The sequence below is a fragment of the Rhinopithecus roxellana genome, chromosome 10 (assembly GCF_007565055.1).
Source record: "Rhinopithecus roxellana isolate Shanxi Qingling chromosome 10, ASM756505v1, whole genome shotgun sequence".
Classification (NCBI taxonomy): domain Eukaryota; kingdom Metazoa; phylum Chordata; class Mammalia; order Primates; family Cercopithecidae; genus Rhinopithecus; species Rhinopithecus roxellana.
Window position 1 is genome coordinate 32641677 of NC_044558.1, and position 17005 is coordinate 32658681.

Here is a 17005-nt window from a genome sequence, read left to right on the forward strand (position 1 = left end):
GAATGCTTTTTCTGCATATGTTAAGATGATCACGTGATTTTTGTTTTTAATTCTGTTTATGTGGTGTATCACATTTATTGACTTGCATATGTTAAACCATCCCTGCATCCCTGAAATGAAATCCACTTGATCATAGTGAATTATCCTTTTGATATGTTATTGGATTTGGTTAGCTAGTATTTTGTTAAGGATTTTGGCATCTATGTTAATCAGGGATGTCAGTCTGTAGTTTTCTTTTTTGGTTATATCCTTTCCTGGTTTTGGTATTAAAGTGATACTGGCTTCATAGAATGAACTAGGGAGGTTTCCCTCTTTCTCTTTCTTGTGTCAATAGGATTGGTACCAGACTTTCTTTCAATGTCTGGTAGAATTCTGATGTGAATTAGTCTGTACCTGGACTTTTTTTGTTGTTGTTGGTAATTAATTACCATTTCAATCTCACTGCTTGTTATTGGTCTGTTCAGGGTGTCTATTTCTTCCTGATTTAAGCTAGGAGGGCTGTATCTTTCCAGGAATTTATCCATCTCTTCTAGGTTTTCTAGTGTATGTGCATAAAGGTGTTCATAGTAGCCCTGAATGATCTTTTGTATTTCTGTGGTGTCAGTTGTAATATCTTCTGTTTCATTTCTGATTGAGCCTATTTGGATTTTCTCTTTTCTTGGTTAATCTTGCTAATGTTCTATCAATTTTATGTATCTTTTCAAAGAACCAGCATTCTGTTTCATTTATGTTTTGTATTTTTTTGTTTCAATTTCATTTAGTTCTGCTCTGATCTTGGTTATTTCCTTTCTTCTTCTGGGTTTGGGTTTGGTTTGTCCTTGTTCCTCTAGTTCCTTGAGGTGTGACCTTAGATTGTCTGCCTGTGCTCTTTCAGAGTTCTTGATATAAGTGTTTAGGGATATGAACTTTCCTGTTAGCAGCACCTTTGCTGTATCCCAGAGGTTTTGATAAGTTGTGTCACTATTGTTGTTCAGTTCGAAGAACTTTTTTAATTTTTATCTTGATTTCATTTTTAACTCAATCATCATCCAAGATCAGGTTATTTAATTTCCATGTATTTGCATGGTTCTGAAAGTTCCTTTTGGAGTTGATTTCCAGCTTTATTCCACTCTGGTGTTGAGAGAGTGCTTGATATAATTTCAATTTTCTTAAATTTATTGAGGCTCATTTTGTGGGCTATCATATGGTCTATCTTGGAGAAAGTTCTATGCACTGTTGAATACAATGTATTCTGCGACTGTTGGATGGAATGTTCTGTATATATCTGTTAAGTCCCTTTGTTCCAGGGTATAGTTTAAATCCATTGTTTCTTCATTGACCTTCTGTCTTGATGACCTGTCTAGTGCTGTCATTGGAGTACAGAAGTCCTCTACTATTATTGTGTTACTGTCTATCTCATTTCTCAGGTCTAGTAGTAATCGTTTTATAAATGTGGGAGCTCCAGTGTAAGTGCATATATGTTTAGGATTGTGATATTTTTCTGTTGGACAAGGCTTTTTTTATCATTATATAATGTTTCTCTTTGTATTATTTAACTGCTGTTCTTTAAAGGTTGTTTTGTCTGATTTAAGTATAGCCACTTGTGCTTACTTTTGGTGTCCATTTGCTTAAAATGTCTTTTTCTACCTTTTTACCTTAAGTTTATGTGAGACCTTATGTGTTACATGAGTCTCTTGAAGGCAGCAGATAGTTGGCTGGTGAATTCTTATCCATTCTGCAATTCTGTGTCTTTTAAGTGGAGCATTTAGGCCATTTACCTTCAACGTTAGTATTGAGATGTGAGGTACCATTCCATTCATCATGCTATTTGTTGCCTGCATACTTTGTTTTTGCTTTTTAACTTGTATTTTTGTTTTATAGGTTCTGTGAGGTTTATGCTTTAAAGAGGTTCTGGGTTTTTTGTTTGTTTGTTTTTCTGGTGTGTTTTCAGCATTTGTTTCAAGATTTAGATTTCCCTTTAGCAGTTCTTGTAGTGGTGGCTTGGTAGTGGTGAATTCTCTCAGCATTTGTCTGTCTAAAAAAGACTGTATCTTTCCTTCATAGATAAATCTTAGTTTCACTAGATACAAAATTCTTAGCTGATAATTGTTTTGTTTGAGGAGGCTAAAGCTAGGGCCCCAAGCCTTTCTAGCTTGTAGGGCTTCTGCTGGGAAATCTGCTGTTAATCTGATAGGTTTTCCTTTATAGGTTACCTGGTACATTTGTCTCACAGCTCTTAAGATTCTTTCCTTCCTTTAACTTTGGATAACCTGATGATAGTGTGCCTAGGTGATGATCTGTTTGCAATGAATTTCCCAGGTGTTCTTTGTGCTTCTTGTATTTGGTTGTCTGGGGTCTCTAGCAAGTCCAGGGAAGTTTTCCTTGACTATTCCCCCAAATATGTTTTCCAAACTTTTAGATTTATCTTCTTCCTCAAAAACGCTGATTATTCTTAGGTTTAACCATTTACCATAATCCCAGACTTCTCAGAGGCTTTGTTCATATTTTCTTACTCTTTTTTCTTTGTCTTTGTTGGATAGTGTTAATTTGAAGACCTTGTCTTCGAGTTCTGAATTTCTTTCTTCTACTTGTTCAGTTCTATTGTTGAGACTTTCCAGAGCATTTTGCATTTCTATAAGTATGTCCATTGTTTCCTGAAGTTTTTATTGTTCTTTATTTATACTATTTCATTGAATGTTTATCCCTTCACTTCTTGTATCATTTTTGTTAATTTCCTTACTTTGGGCTTCATTTTTTCTGGTGCCTCCCTAATTAGCTTAATAACGTTATCCTGAATTCTTTTTCAGGCAAATCAGGGATTTCTTCTTGGTTTGGATCCATTGCTGGTGAACTAGTGTGATTTATTTGGGGGGATGTTAAAGAACCTTGTTTTGTCATATTAACAGAATTGGTTTTCTGGTTCCTTCTCATTTGAGTAGGCTCTGTCAGAGGGAAGGTCTAGGGCTGAAGGCTGTGGCTCAGATTCCTTTGTCCCATGGTGTGTTCCCTTGATGTAATACTCTCCTACTTTTCCTATGGATGTGGCTTCTTGTGAGCTGAGTTGTAGTGATTGTTATCTCTTTTCTGGATCTAGCCACCTAGCAAGTCTACCAGGCTCTGTGCTGGTACTGAGGGTTGTCTGCACAGCATCTTATGATGTGAACCATCTGTGGGTCTCTCAGCTGTGGAAACCAGCACCTGTTCTGGTGGAGGTGGCAGGGGGGTGAAATGGACTCTTTGAGGGTTCTTAGCTTTGGTGGTTTAATGCACTCTTTTTGTGCTGGTTGGCCTCCTGCTGGGATGTGGCACTTTCCAGAGAGCATCAGCTGTGGTAGTATGGGTAGGAACAGGTGGTGGGTGGGGCCCTAGAACTCTTAAGAGTATATGCCCTTTGTCTTCAGTTACCAGGGTGGGTAGGGAAGGACTGTTGGTTGGAGGCAAGGCTAGGCGTGTCTGAGCTCAGACTCTCCTTGGGCGGGTACTGCTGTGACTGCTGTGGGGGATGGGGATGAGGTTCCCAGGTCAATGGAGTTATGTTCTTAAGAGGATTATGGCTGTCCCTGCTGTGTCATGCAGGTTGTCAGGGAAGTGGGGGAAAGCTGCCAGTCCCAGGCCTCACCCAGCTCCCACACACTCTGAAGGGCCATCTCCCACCATGCCCCTACCAATAGCACCAAGTCTGTTTCCAGGCAGTGGGTGAGCAGGCCTGAGAACTTACCCCATGCTACCCACTCCCAGCTATGAAAGCAAGTGTCGCCAAGTCTGTTTCCAGGCAGTGGGCAAGCAGGGCTGAGAACTTACCCCATGCTATCTACTCCCAGCTATGAAAGCAAGTGTTGCTTTCCTTCTTCCCCCGCCTGTGGAGTCTGCACACGGGATTCATGCCCTCCCCCAAGTTCTAGCCAGGAGACTTCTTGATCCGTTCAAATTGTTACAAAGTTTAGCTGGAGATTTCCTTCTCCCTGGGGCCTTTTCCCAGTGCCTCTGGCCAACCTCCTGAAGGACCCGTGTGAAGCCAGGCAGAGATGGCTTGCTGCGGAACCCAGCGAGCGCACAGAGCTTTTTCTGCTGCTTCCTCTAGACCTGTATTTCGCTCAGCTCTCTAAATTGACTCAGCTCCAGGCAAGGTCACAATCTTCTCCCATAATCTAGATTTTCATTTTTGCCAGTGGGGGTGTGTGTCTGGGGGCAGATGACCTCCTTTTCCTACTTGCACAGTTTGGACACTTACAGTATCTAGGGTGTCTCCTGTGTCCTGCGGGAGCAATCCCCTTCCTTCAGAGGGTATGTGGGTCCTCTTGGATTTCCTGATTTATTCCTGCAGTTGTTCTGGAGCAAAAATTCAGCATGGAGCCTCCACGTGCTGCTCTGTCTGTCCAAATCAGAGCGGCAATCTAGTCCTGCCTCCCGTCTGCCATGATCTCTCACAGTTTTCTAGGTTTTGCATTTGAGTCATGTGAAAGATGTTCCTGTGATATTAAAGATATCAAGAAACCCAGCTTTGAAAATAGGATCATCTTCACTGAAGAATAATTTCTGGGGTAATATTCTTAAGTTAGTAGATGCCCTTTAAAATCTCTTAGAAATCACCACCACCTTTGAAATTGCTCTGTTACAATCACTGTTTGCTCTTCCCCCAAACCAAAACTGTTGGCATTTTGATAACCATAGAAATGTATGACACCCAACACTGTGACAATCACACCCATCATAAAAGTTAAATGAACATTCTCGTAACACCCACTGGGACGAGGCAGACGTAGGAGGGAAGGATTGAGCACACAGGATGAAATGTGTCTCTGACAAATTGAAAGTACTCCCTTTATACACCATTGTTGTCTTAGTTGTCATCTGTATCTGTTTTGTTTTATTCAAAGCCATTTCAAAAGCACAAATACTGTGTTGAAACTGAGAATCAAAATGAATCATTTCTATGATCTGTCAGAATTTGCCTTGCCATTGCTAGATTTTCTGTGTTGTTTTCCCTTGCTATGTCTCCAATTTTGTAAATCTTTTTGATTTATTCAAAATATGACTGTAGTCAAAATAAGACTACAAAGAACCATCATTTCTGAATTGGGAGTGTTGCATTGCTTATGAGGTTTTGTTTTATGATAGCCTTTTGTGGAGATCGTTTATTTAATTGTATTAATCTTGCATTTGAAGTAAGGATTTATTTTTCCATTTTGGTTGGTGCCAGAAGGGTTAACATCATCATTATCACTGCTGACAGCTTAATCTCCAAATTAATTGAAATTCAGACTCCCCTCTATTGGGGTGACTCTTCACTCCTGGCTCTGCTCTCAGCAGTCTGCTAAAAATGTGTTTTAAAGTAACATTTTTATGCTACTATTGATTTTGATGCTACCCACCAATTTCAAAAGTTCATGTTATATTCTCATTCTGGGAGTCTAAGAGACCTGAAGCAACCTGACAATTCATGTTGTCTAATATTTTCATACCCGTAAGGAAATAATATCCTCTCTCCCCCACAGCTCAGTCTTAGTATCTCCTTTGCAGACACACCTGATTCTTCCTTTGGAGTAGTAGAATTTGTTTTCTTCACTCACTGGACTGTGAACTCCTTGAGAGCAGTGAATCCGTCCTCTGTGCAGTCCTCTTCTATACTGCTTACATCAATGCATGGATAACAGTGAATCCGTCCTCTGTGCAGTCCTCTTCTATACTGCTTACATCGATGCATGGATAACAGTTTCACCTCCCTCTTTCAGTCTGAAGGGCATAAATGAGACCATGAAGTTACACCTCGTAATAGGTTGTAGTAAATGCCAACTATGCATTTAAAATTATTTGAAGCTACATACAGACTAAAAATATATATTGCTTTTGTTCACTGCATATCCATTGTCTGGCAGAGCACATATAATAAGTGGTCAATAAATATTTGTTAAATTACATTGAGATTGGTGTAGAATTTACCTCTCCTACATCAGGTTTTTCTGCTAGCACATACAAATTTGTCTTCTTTCAGCAAACATACATTGAGAGTTTATTTTATATGCCAAAGCCTAGCACTAGCAGTATAAAGACAATTAGGATAAATTCACTGGCTTTTTCATCTTCCAGCAAAGAAGACAGACACTTATAACAAGTAGCTATAATTCACTCTGGTAAGTGTAGCAATTAATGCATGTAGACAGTACTATGGGAACATAAAGAAATAAGCCATGAGTAAGAAATTGTTAAAATCTTTTTTTTTTTTTTTTTTTTTTTTTTTTTTTTTTTTTTTTTTTTTAACGAGCAGAAGTTTGTCAGAGAGGGTGGAAGAAGGACTTTGTCAGTGGAGCAGTCTACAATAAGGAACGAATGCTCAAAAGAGCCCATGACAGAAACAGAAGTTTCAGGTGGCTCAGGCACAATGTACATTGAGAGAATGTTTTGGATGTCAGCTAAAAATGGGGCTTGTTAGTACTGGCTGAAGGGTTTGGATCCTTTTCTATAGGCATAAATCAGAACCTTGGAAACATGATTTGCATTTTAGAAAGACAAATATTAGATGGGAGATAGATTGGAATAAGAAGAAACTGAAGATAGGGAGAATTATAGGAGGCTAATGGAAGTAAAGGAGTGGGATGAGATGCTGAATTTACATGGTGCCAGTAGAAATGGACGGTAGTAAAGAGAGGTAAAATATGAAACATATTGTTCATCTTAAATGTTTTTGTTGTCCCTGGAAAAGGAACTAAGAAGAAAACAAGGATTCTGGATACAGAAAGGCTATAAAGGTTATTCTGCATGCTGGTTAGCTAGGAGCTGCTGTCCTCCCTTATACATTCATCCAGGATTTCCCATGGTTAACGTTGAGACATCCATGGAGATCCCACTGCCTCTCCCGGAGGTCTACTGTCTGGCTGCCCAGATTTCTATCATTACCTTGAGTGAACTTATATCAAAGATTCTCCATTTTGTCTATAACAGATTTTTCATTTTAGAAGTAGTGGCTATCTGGTTCCCACTGTTGAGAAGCAGCAAGGCAGGCAGTCCTATTTAAGACCACTTTTGAGGTAGTTGGGGCTCTGTGCTCCTACCTTTCAAATATTACCATGTAGGTGATATTTTATACGATGTTAGGTTATTATCTTACTTTGTACAAATGTTAAGAACAGGTGGGTCACGAAAGCGGAAATATAAAAAGCTTACAACCTTATGAAAATGTTATTATCCTCTCTAGTAATCAGGGAAAAGAAATTAAGTGCATAGAATGATACAGATTGAGTATTCCTTATCCAAAATGTTTGGGACCAGAAATCCCAGTCTCAGATTTTAGCTTTTTCACGTTTTTGAATATCTGCATTATACTTTTACTAGTTGAGAATCGAAAATCTGAAATTTGAAATGCATTTTATTTGAGCATTATGTCTGCATTCCAACAGTTTTAGATTTTGAAGGATTTCAGATTGCAGATTTTCAGATTTGGGATAGCCAGTTCACACTATTTTGCAACTTTCAATTCAAGAAAACTTTAAAAATTAGACAATACCAAGTATTATTAAGGATATAAAACAAAGGGACCCCTGTTATATGTTGGTAGTAATGCATTTTGATACAACCTCTTTGAAAAGCAATTTGGTAATAGCTAACAAAGTCAAAGATCCCCTGTGATCCCACAATTCTATTCCTAAAAACTCTTCCCTAAGTGTAGGTAGACAGATGTACAAGAATTGATGCCAGCCCTCTTTTAAAGAGTCTGTATTCCATCATTAAGGGAAGGTATTCAGTGTAATTAATGTGAAGGAACAAATCTTACATATATCAAGATGTCTAAGTCTGAAAAATAAAATGTTGAACAAAATTTCAAGTTTCAAACAGGTGTTTGGCAAGATGGCATTCCAAGATGGATGATGCCTAATATATAAAATTAAAACTTATAAATAATATTTACATTTGCTATGGGTACACAAATAGTAAAAGTGTGAAACGTGTACTGGACTGTTAAGTACCAATATCAGGATTGTAGTTTTCTCCTGGGGAAGGTCAGAAATAGGATAGGGAGAGAGATTTAGGGGCTCCAGTTGTATTTATAAAGTTATGTTGGTTAGGCAAGAATACAGTGTTTGCTGTATTCTGTGAAATTTTTTTATGCCTAAAATATAATTAAAAACCTGCATATGGCTTTAGTCATATGCTTTATTCATTTTGTCAATCAGCCATCAATTTGTACAACTATCTATTCGTTTATTCTTTTATTTCTGTCAGAATTATTTTATTTAAGTAATCCAAAAAAAAGATGATAAGGGCCTGAACCAAGTTGGAAAAAAGGGGTAGGATACAATTCAAAGACAGATTGAAGAGCGATTTGGGGGTAAAGTTATCAAGACTTAACAATTGGATGTGAGTATGTATATGGGTGGAGGGGCAAGGAATCCAGGATAATTTATGTATTTTCTAGCTTGCATCAAATTAAGCATGCCAGTGAAACAAAGGAGGAGAGTGATGTTGAAAGTGAAAGGACTAAGGTATTTAACATTCTTTCTTTTTTTTTTCCTGAAGCTTAACAGTTTATCTTAAAAACTTTAATTTATCCTGCCTAACACAGTGAAACTCCGTCTCTACTAAAAATACAAAAAAAAAAAAAAAAAAAAAAAATTGCCTGGCGTGGTGGCTTGTGCCTGTAGTCCCAGGTACTCAGGAGGCTGAGGCAGGAGAATGGTATGAACCTGGGAGGCGGAGCTTGCAGTGAGCCGAGATCGCGCCCCTGCACTCCATCCTGGGCGAGAGTGAGGTTCTGTCTCAAAAAAAAAAAAGGAAAAAAAACTTTAGTAATTATTTATTAAATAGCTGCCATGTATAAGGCACAAATAACTATAAAGAGATCCATTAAATGTATGCATAAATGCCTTTTCATTAATATGTTCCTTAAAATGTTCATACTATTCATTTTTAAGCATCATGGTACAGTTGCTGCTTCAGTAAATTCAATTGGGCAAGCAATTTCAACTGAAATACAGTTGAATGCCAGTATGCAGCCTTCATTAAGTTATTTGATAGCTACTTTAAAAAGAGTGAGGATCCATCAAAAAGTTCAGACTGCAAACTCATTTAAGTTTGCAAATTATATTCAGAAGCAAAGTTGAAGGTAGTTTATCTTGAAAATATCCCAAAGATGTGTTGTATATTAATTGAGTAATGACTAGGTCAGGCTAACTTCAGTCACTCTTTTTAAAAAGTTATTTAGTTTACATAACAATAAATCTGCAAGTCTGGATAATTTTAACATGCGTAAATCCTTTGAATGGAAACAAATTTATTTAAACAATCAGAAATATTGGTCTGTTATCTCTGTCTTCAACTTTCTCATAACTCCTCTTGCCTGTTGATTATCCTTCATAAAAGAGAAATGGCCATAGGGACCAATGGGGTACAAGAGAGCCCAACTACTGCAGGGGTATCCAACTCCTGACTAACTAGAACATCTCAACCAAACCCTTTTCTCTTTTGTTTTGTTTTCTTCTGGGACCCACTCAGTTCATCCATTTAGAGTTCTGCATTACTGCTGATCCCAATAGAAACACGGATTTCCAACCCTAAATCACCATATAGTCTTACTATTCCTCCTCTGTCATTTTCTTTCCAGTCCTACATGATAAGCTTAGGCCAGAACAATGATTTTGTGTTCCAGTCCTGTGTGTTCATGATACCCTGTGAGCTCAGCAACATTCCTTGAGAGTCTCAAGGGCCTTAAACTAGAATCAGACCTCCATCCTCTTGCCTTTGCTCCACCCACCACAGTATACATCCATTATTTTAAATTCTGCGTATTTCCTCCACAGTTGAAGAAATAAGCCAAAGACCACAGTAAAATAACAAAGAATTCAGAATTCCCTAGAGACTTAAAAAAATGTATCATTTTCTGTTTCAGTATGGCTGCCAGTCAGCCCCTTTGATGTAAAGCACCTGGCCTCTTCAAGGAAACAAGGAATGTCTGGTTCTCCTTTCTAGCCTGTGAAATGGGAGGCGGTGTCATTTGTTGTACAGAACCGGGAGCCCCATGTTACTGGGCTGCAAGCTACTGACTGCTTTGGTTAACATGCTGAAAATTTCATCAGTCGTCTTTAATAAAAGACCATGTGTATAGGGAAAGACCTGAGCAGTTGTCATTGCGTTTCTCTTCCCCAGTCCGTGAGCTACAGCTGGCAGAGAGCAATGACGCCAGTATGTAATCAAACAGCCAGTTACCTGAAATTTTTGCATTTCAGTAGTATTAGAGTTAGATAGACTTTGAGTCTGTTTATAAAACTTCACGTGAGCTTATTTGGTTATCAAAAGGCTTTTCATACTTTCTCCTTTTGTCTAATAACATTTAGTTATTTATAGCTTTTGCTTAAAAAAAAAAAAAAAAAAAAAAAAAAAAAAAAGATTATTTGAACATTTCCTGACTTAAATAATTGAATGACCAAGAGAAGAATTCTATTATGGGGGAGGATAGGTGTTCTATCCTCTGGCGTACTTTGTTCTATACATTATAACCTTTTATAGGAAATGTAATCCCAGAAGCTATGAAATGATATAATCTATGATCTAGAAATTACCTTTAGATCAGTGCTTCTCAAATTTTAATGAGCATACGAGGCACCTGGGATTCTTGTTAAAATTCAAATTCTGATTCAATAGGCGGGGCCTGAAATTCTGCATTTCTGTCAAGCTGCCAGGTGATGCTGATGCAACTCCCTGAGCTATATAATCTGTGTGCTCAGCTAGAAGACCTGAAGGAATTCAATCCAGTGGGCATCCATTAAACTTCCCTAGCACAGATGTAGAGGAGAGACATGACCGGCTTAAAAGAGAAAGGCCCTGTCTGAAGAGAGAAAACAACTAGGTTGTAAAAAGTTGAGTCTATACCCAGTCTTATTCATCAATGTTTAATAAACACATGAAATTTTGTATGTCAGAATAAACGTTGACACTTTCAAAGCAGTTATCTAGGGCGATGATACTTATTACGTATGTCACATTTTAGCATATCTGTATAAATTCCATGTTTCCTTCATTCAAGTAAGAAGCTATTGTGATGTTTTAAGCATTACATAATGCACATTTGTAGGTTTTTGAAATAAAAAATTTTATTTTACTAAAATAGTCATTTACATTCACACCAAAATGTTACAGCTGAACCTGACATGTATAGCTGCTTAAATATATTGAATGATATTCTTAAATATGCATATTTTTAGTTTCCATATATTTTTAGTCATTAGGGGAAGCAATTAATGAGTATATGTGGGCTTACCTGAGAGCTGTTATCCCATGGTAACTATTATTATTTTTAATGAGTAACACATTGGTGTGGATATGCAAAATTAAAGTTATTACAAAAAACCCATTACAATTAGCATGTAGAACTCATTCATCAGAACAGATTTAACTTCCTAGATGAGTTTTCTTAGACTAATATTAAAATACAAAATTTGTTTCATCATTCTGTGGTGGGTAGGTAACTCCATAAGTGTTTGAAGGACAGAGAAGCCTCAGGCTGCAATTTAGTAGTAATAGCAAAGTCTATTTATGTGGCATGATCGACTTTACCATCCATTTTCACATCTACCTCTTACAGGTTTAACCTTTAAAAGGCTGGAAAGCTAGTAAACATGAAGCCAGTTCAGAAGTCCTCAGTTTTTACATTCAGTGGTTGTTCAGGCACACTAACAAGGAGGTTCTACTTTGTGTTTTTGATACGATAAGGAAAAGGAAAGGAAAAAGACAATAATGTGGGTATTCTCATATGATATTTACAGCAACAAAATGCTGGCATCCCATTTGTAAAGGAAGCTGAGATCACGAGCCCTCACCCAACTTGTTCAAGTGCCCGCATCTCTGTGGTAGAGCTAGTATTTGAACCTAGGCAGTCTGACTCTGTAACCTCTGAGTGTTTTTAATAATCCCTTTGAGTTGAAATAATAGATGCAGACACTATAGATGCAGACACTTTGGTAATAAAATGATTCAAGAAATAATGACTATCCCACAGAGCCATCTGTTTTCTCTCAACCTCATCACTGGGCCTCTTCCATTTCTGGTTAGTAAGGAATGGTCTCCAACAGTGGTTCTCCCTCCCTATTTCCACTCTTCCCACTCAGGATAGCAGGAAACCTGAAAATTGTATCTACTTAGCATCTTTAGTAATTTAGGCTGTGAGCACTCTTCACTATCAGTTTAGTGGCTGTTTATTGATAGTTGTGCTAAGCGCTGTGAGGGGACATAATTCAGAAATGTATCCAAGCTTCAAGGAACTCAGGATAATAACAGTGGTGTGATAACAAAGTTCTTTTAGGAAGACAGAGTAGGTGGTGTTATTTTCAGTTTCCATTGTGGAGCTTTTTACTGCCCATGTCATTTAGAGCTATGTTTATTTGGATTGGTGTTTAAAATTAGAAATTGACCATCTGTATTTTTCTTGATAAGTATGGAGTATTCCTGACCAAAAAGGTTTCTGAAGTTCAGGAATAGCTTATATTTGCAGCATTATTTTTGTAAAGGAGAAAATAATATAGAAAACTTTAAAAATAATGCCCAGTAGTTGAAGACGTAAGGGAATTTTAGTATCTATATCCAGAGACATATGTAGCCATTGAAATCAAAATTTTAAAGACTGCCCAACAACCTAAAAATGACAAACATGTATGTGCTAGACTTCAAGCAAAATGAGATAAGGAAAAGTGATCGTGATAGTTGTAGAGTATCTAATTTATACCTGTACTCTGCTCTATATATTTGTTTAATTTTCTCATTGTGTCTTTCTAACAGCATGCAAAGAAGTTGATATTATTTCAGTATTTCACAAATGAAGGAAGGGCACAGATATGTTAGGGAATTTCACCAAGGTCATTGACAGTGGTTGAACAGGAACTTAAACCCAGATCTCTTAAAAATCCAAGTCCCCCAAGTCCATTTATTCTAAGCTATTCCACCCTCCCCTGTAGCCTTGCTTTTGGTTCAGAAATAATTAATTTTACATTAAAGTGTAGAGTCAAAGGAATTCAGCTGAAAAGTACATGTCTTGTGAAAATACCAAATCTTAGAAACAACTGTGAATTATTTTGGACTGTAGCACAGAATTGAAGGACAATTAATAGTTGACACAATCAAATGAAAGTGTAATCATAGCATAAACACTTTATCTGATATTTGAAATACGCATTTGTGTAACTGCCAAAATATTATCTGCTGTTAGCCAGGATGTTCCAGGGACAGGAGCAGAACAGCCTTTATTTATAAAGAGCAAGCAAAATATATTTTCCTTTGGGAAGGACTTTCGCTGTTTTTAACTAATGTCTGAGAATTTGGGGATGAAAACCTTTGTATTAAACTAGTGCGACACAACTCATGCCATTTAAAAAACACTTTTTCCCCATGCTATAGCTTTGTATTGCCATTATTATGCATTACTGAAAATTCTATGAGAATTACTTAACTATTTTTAATAAGTAATATAAAATTTTTCTTAGAAAGGTTTCATTTTTCTCTGCCATATTTTATCTATTTGGATTTTTTGCTTCACTGTATGGTAAACATTCATCATTAGAGGTTAAACACTGTTTGGCTTTTAAAAATAAAGACTTTATCTTGTTAAACTACTCAGATTTGGGAAGGGCTTTAGTGGTTGCATTTTAATTTTTTTTAGGATTTTTACCCAAAGACATCAGTAAAATTTCATAGTTTATTTTAATTGTTTTGATTAAAAGCCTTGGATATTGCTAAGAGAAAACAAATAATGAGTTGATATAGATTTGTCAGCTTTACCCACTTATTTTTTATTTCTTGTCATTGAGCAGAAATTTTTAAAAATTCTTTCCATCTGAAATTGTATCACTTTTAAACGTTTTTTTCTCAAATACTACCATCTGATTAGGCTATTAGATCTTCATATGTTACCTATGCTTTCTCATTAAAGAAAAAAAATACTCTTTCTCTAGATGCCTGTCCTTTTTAAAGCACAAAGTACACAGCAGGTGTTTGAAAACTTTCCATCTTCCTAGTTATCTTTATCTGTTTATATAAATTGCTAAATTGCTTTCATAAAATGCCTCTAGACATAAGGGAATCATTTGCATAAGTGGATGAAGATTTTTGTTTTCCATGAAGAAAAGTTTGAAATGGCCTCCTAATTGTTTTCCTTCCTTTCTCTTGTTGCAGTATCCTGCTGCTCTGATGAACCTGGGAGCCATTCTGCACCTCAATGGCAGACTGCAGAAGGCTGAGGCCAACTACCTGCGGGCCCTGCAGCTCAAGCCAGACGATGTCATCACACAGTCCAATCTCCGCAAACTGTGGAACATCATGGAAAAACAAGGCTTAAAGACTTCTAAGACCTGACACAGGAGGCAGAAGCCCATCCTCCTCCATTTTTAAAAGCTGGCTTCCTTAGCAGACAGAACTTCCCAGCAGTGCTATAACAAGAGCTGGTGTTAGACTTCAAGACCAGGGCAGAGGTCATAGAGGTCACTGCCACTTCTGGAAGAATCCACTTTGCTGTAGGCACAGCTGTTAACACCAAAAAGGGGAAGGCCAGAAACCTCCTGGAGGATGTCATTGTTACCCATAGACTGTAAACCAGAGCACTTAAAACAGAATCTTTTGGCATTCTTAAAAGGGAGGGGTGGGTGTATAAGTCACAGATTTTGTTCATTTTCTGAGAGCTAATTTCAAAATTACCTTGTTCCTTAAACACTGTGAGAGGAAGTGAGAGTGTCCATTCAGCCATCGCAAATGATTAGGGTTAAGTGTTACTAGGGAGTGATAAAAGCGTAGTGTGAGTCCCAGTGAGCCGCCGGTTGTCCTACGCTGCTGTCTTCCCTCTTTGGGACAGCCTGCTTATCAATTTCTGAAGCTTAGAACACTTTTTTTGTATTAATACTGTGTCAAGATCTGTCAGAATCTGCTATGTTTCTTGACCAGTGCACATAATGTTTTATGATTTGGATGTCAGAGGCTTCATTCTTTTGGGCATCATTTGCTTTTTATGTTCTGAAAAGGATATGGAGAGTAGAGCTAACCATACTTCACACTCGAATTGTGTGAGGGACTGGGGAGGCTTATATGTTTCAGGCAGGCTTTTTGTTAATTTTAATATCACCAATATTTTCCCCCAAACTGCCCAGTACAATTCATTATATTAATTCTTTTGAAATTAACTTTGAAAATGGCTATTCCTGGAGAATGTGCAAGCTTGCATAAAGATAAAGGACAGGGAAGTTTGTAAGCCTTCCAGTTCCAATAACTAACCAACAGGTTATTAGACAAAAGGGAAGGTGTTTTGTGCTTCTCAGATGTTGCTGGTTTAGGAGTGTGTGATGATGCTTGCCAGTGATTTTGTATTTTGGAAAGGGTAGGTATCGAATGTTAATCACTTTCTAATAAGTACCTAAACAGCAGTGCTGATAAATGTTCAAGCAATTATTTTCATCTTATTTTGCTCTTCTCAAAAGGCATCAAAAACAACTTATTTGAAGCTACAATAGAGTGTAGCATTAGCCTGCGTGTTTCTAGGTCTTCTGCCAAGTGCTTTTCTCAGTTGAAAACTATTTTTCACTAGCAAATTTGGTATTTTATTTCATTACCTGTTAGTAACCACTTCAATGATCATTTCACAAGAAAAAGACTCTTAATTAGGTAGAGAACAACATTATTGAACATTTTTTGGCTTGTAATCAAACTTTGCCACTACAAATTAACTTCATAAAACACTAGTTCATTATCAACTTCTTCACAGAGAAAGCAGCTATACTATACCCTACATATTTATTTATTTATTATTCTACCATAGCAGAATAACAAAACTTGATGCATTAAGCCAGTTGTTTGCAACTGAAAATTACCTGTTTGTCCTTCCCTTTCACACTCCATGTATATATGATCAGCCTCTCCATTAAAAAGAAGCTGGACATGCAAATACATCATATTATGTTTTCTCCATATTTTATGTTTTTCTATGTATCTGAATACAGTGGGATAAATAATTGAAAGTAGTGTTCTTATGGCATTAGTGTTTTTGTGAGAAGGGTAAGTGTAGTGAAAAAGGTTTTTCATGGCATTAATAAGAAAGCCCTTCTGTAATATATATATTATTTTGTAAACATTTCATTGAAGGGCCAAAAGTTAAATTATAACTAAATCACTGTGTTTTCAGAATGATATTTAACAACAAACCCATGGTCAAACCAAAATAGTGGGTTGAAGTGTATTATTCATCTTTTAGTGCATTGGCAATTGCAAAAAAAAAAAAAAGGAATTTAATATAAGGCTATAGAGATTACTTCAGTGTCTAACATTTGTATTTATTTAAATAGTTATTGACCTATGATGACTTTCTAGTCTTAACATTTTATCTTTTTATTGTTGTTCTTCCTTTCAAAGACCTGGTTCTTAATAGGTTCACTGAATGCACAGTTGAGGCACTTCTTGTGACACCAGTTCCCAAGTAGCATTAATAATTGGGCCTGTGTCATAAAATGCACAGATCACTAATAACTAAATGTCCCTGACACTTTTCACTACAGGGCTGGACTTAGTAACTGACCAACTTCGAGGGGAGGGTTGGGGGTGGGGGGGTGGGCATTAGAACATGATCAAAAAATGTCTCCGCTCAGGGATTTATGGTGGATTATTGCAGACAGTGCTAAAACTATAGAGCACAAGACAAGTTTACTAAATTAAAATTTTATTTTTTGAGAAACTGTTATTTGTATAAATTATCAAGATTTGTAGGCTTTCCTTTTGTAGAAATAATTGTTTTATGTGCCAGAGAATTTCAATTTTGTTTTCAACAATAAAGCATTGATAAGAAATATATTGTGTAAGCCGTTTTTAAATCTTCTACAGCAACAACACTTAAACTCTGGAATTTTAATGGAACCAGGTAAGAGGTTAAAAAGAGTAGAGGTTGAGCATCAAATAGAGACACATTGTAGTGAACATATAATTAATAATCATCGTTTTTAAAAGTTAGTGTAATGCAAGTAAGCATTGCCAATATCACCCGGTTTACCATATTTAGAAAAGATAACAAAGT

At 36.9% G+C, this 17005-nt stretch overlaps 1 protein-coding gene across 1 annotated transcript in view; it reads left to right on the forward strand.

The window, feature by feature from the left end:
• The window catches only part of TMTC2 (transmembrane O-mannosyltransferase targeting cadherins 2), a 453316-nt gene extending 436533 nt beyond the window's left edge, over nucleotides 1–16783 (forward strand). The window contains exon 12 of the mRNA XM_030939608.1: nucleotides 14131–16783. Coding sequence (XP_030795468.1) covers nucleotides 14131–14310 — 180 coding nt within the window. The 3' untranslated portion in view covers nucleotides 14311–16783. The remainder of the gene's footprint in view (nucleotides 1–14130) is intronic.
• Nucleotides 16784–17005: the final 222 nt, after the last annotated feature.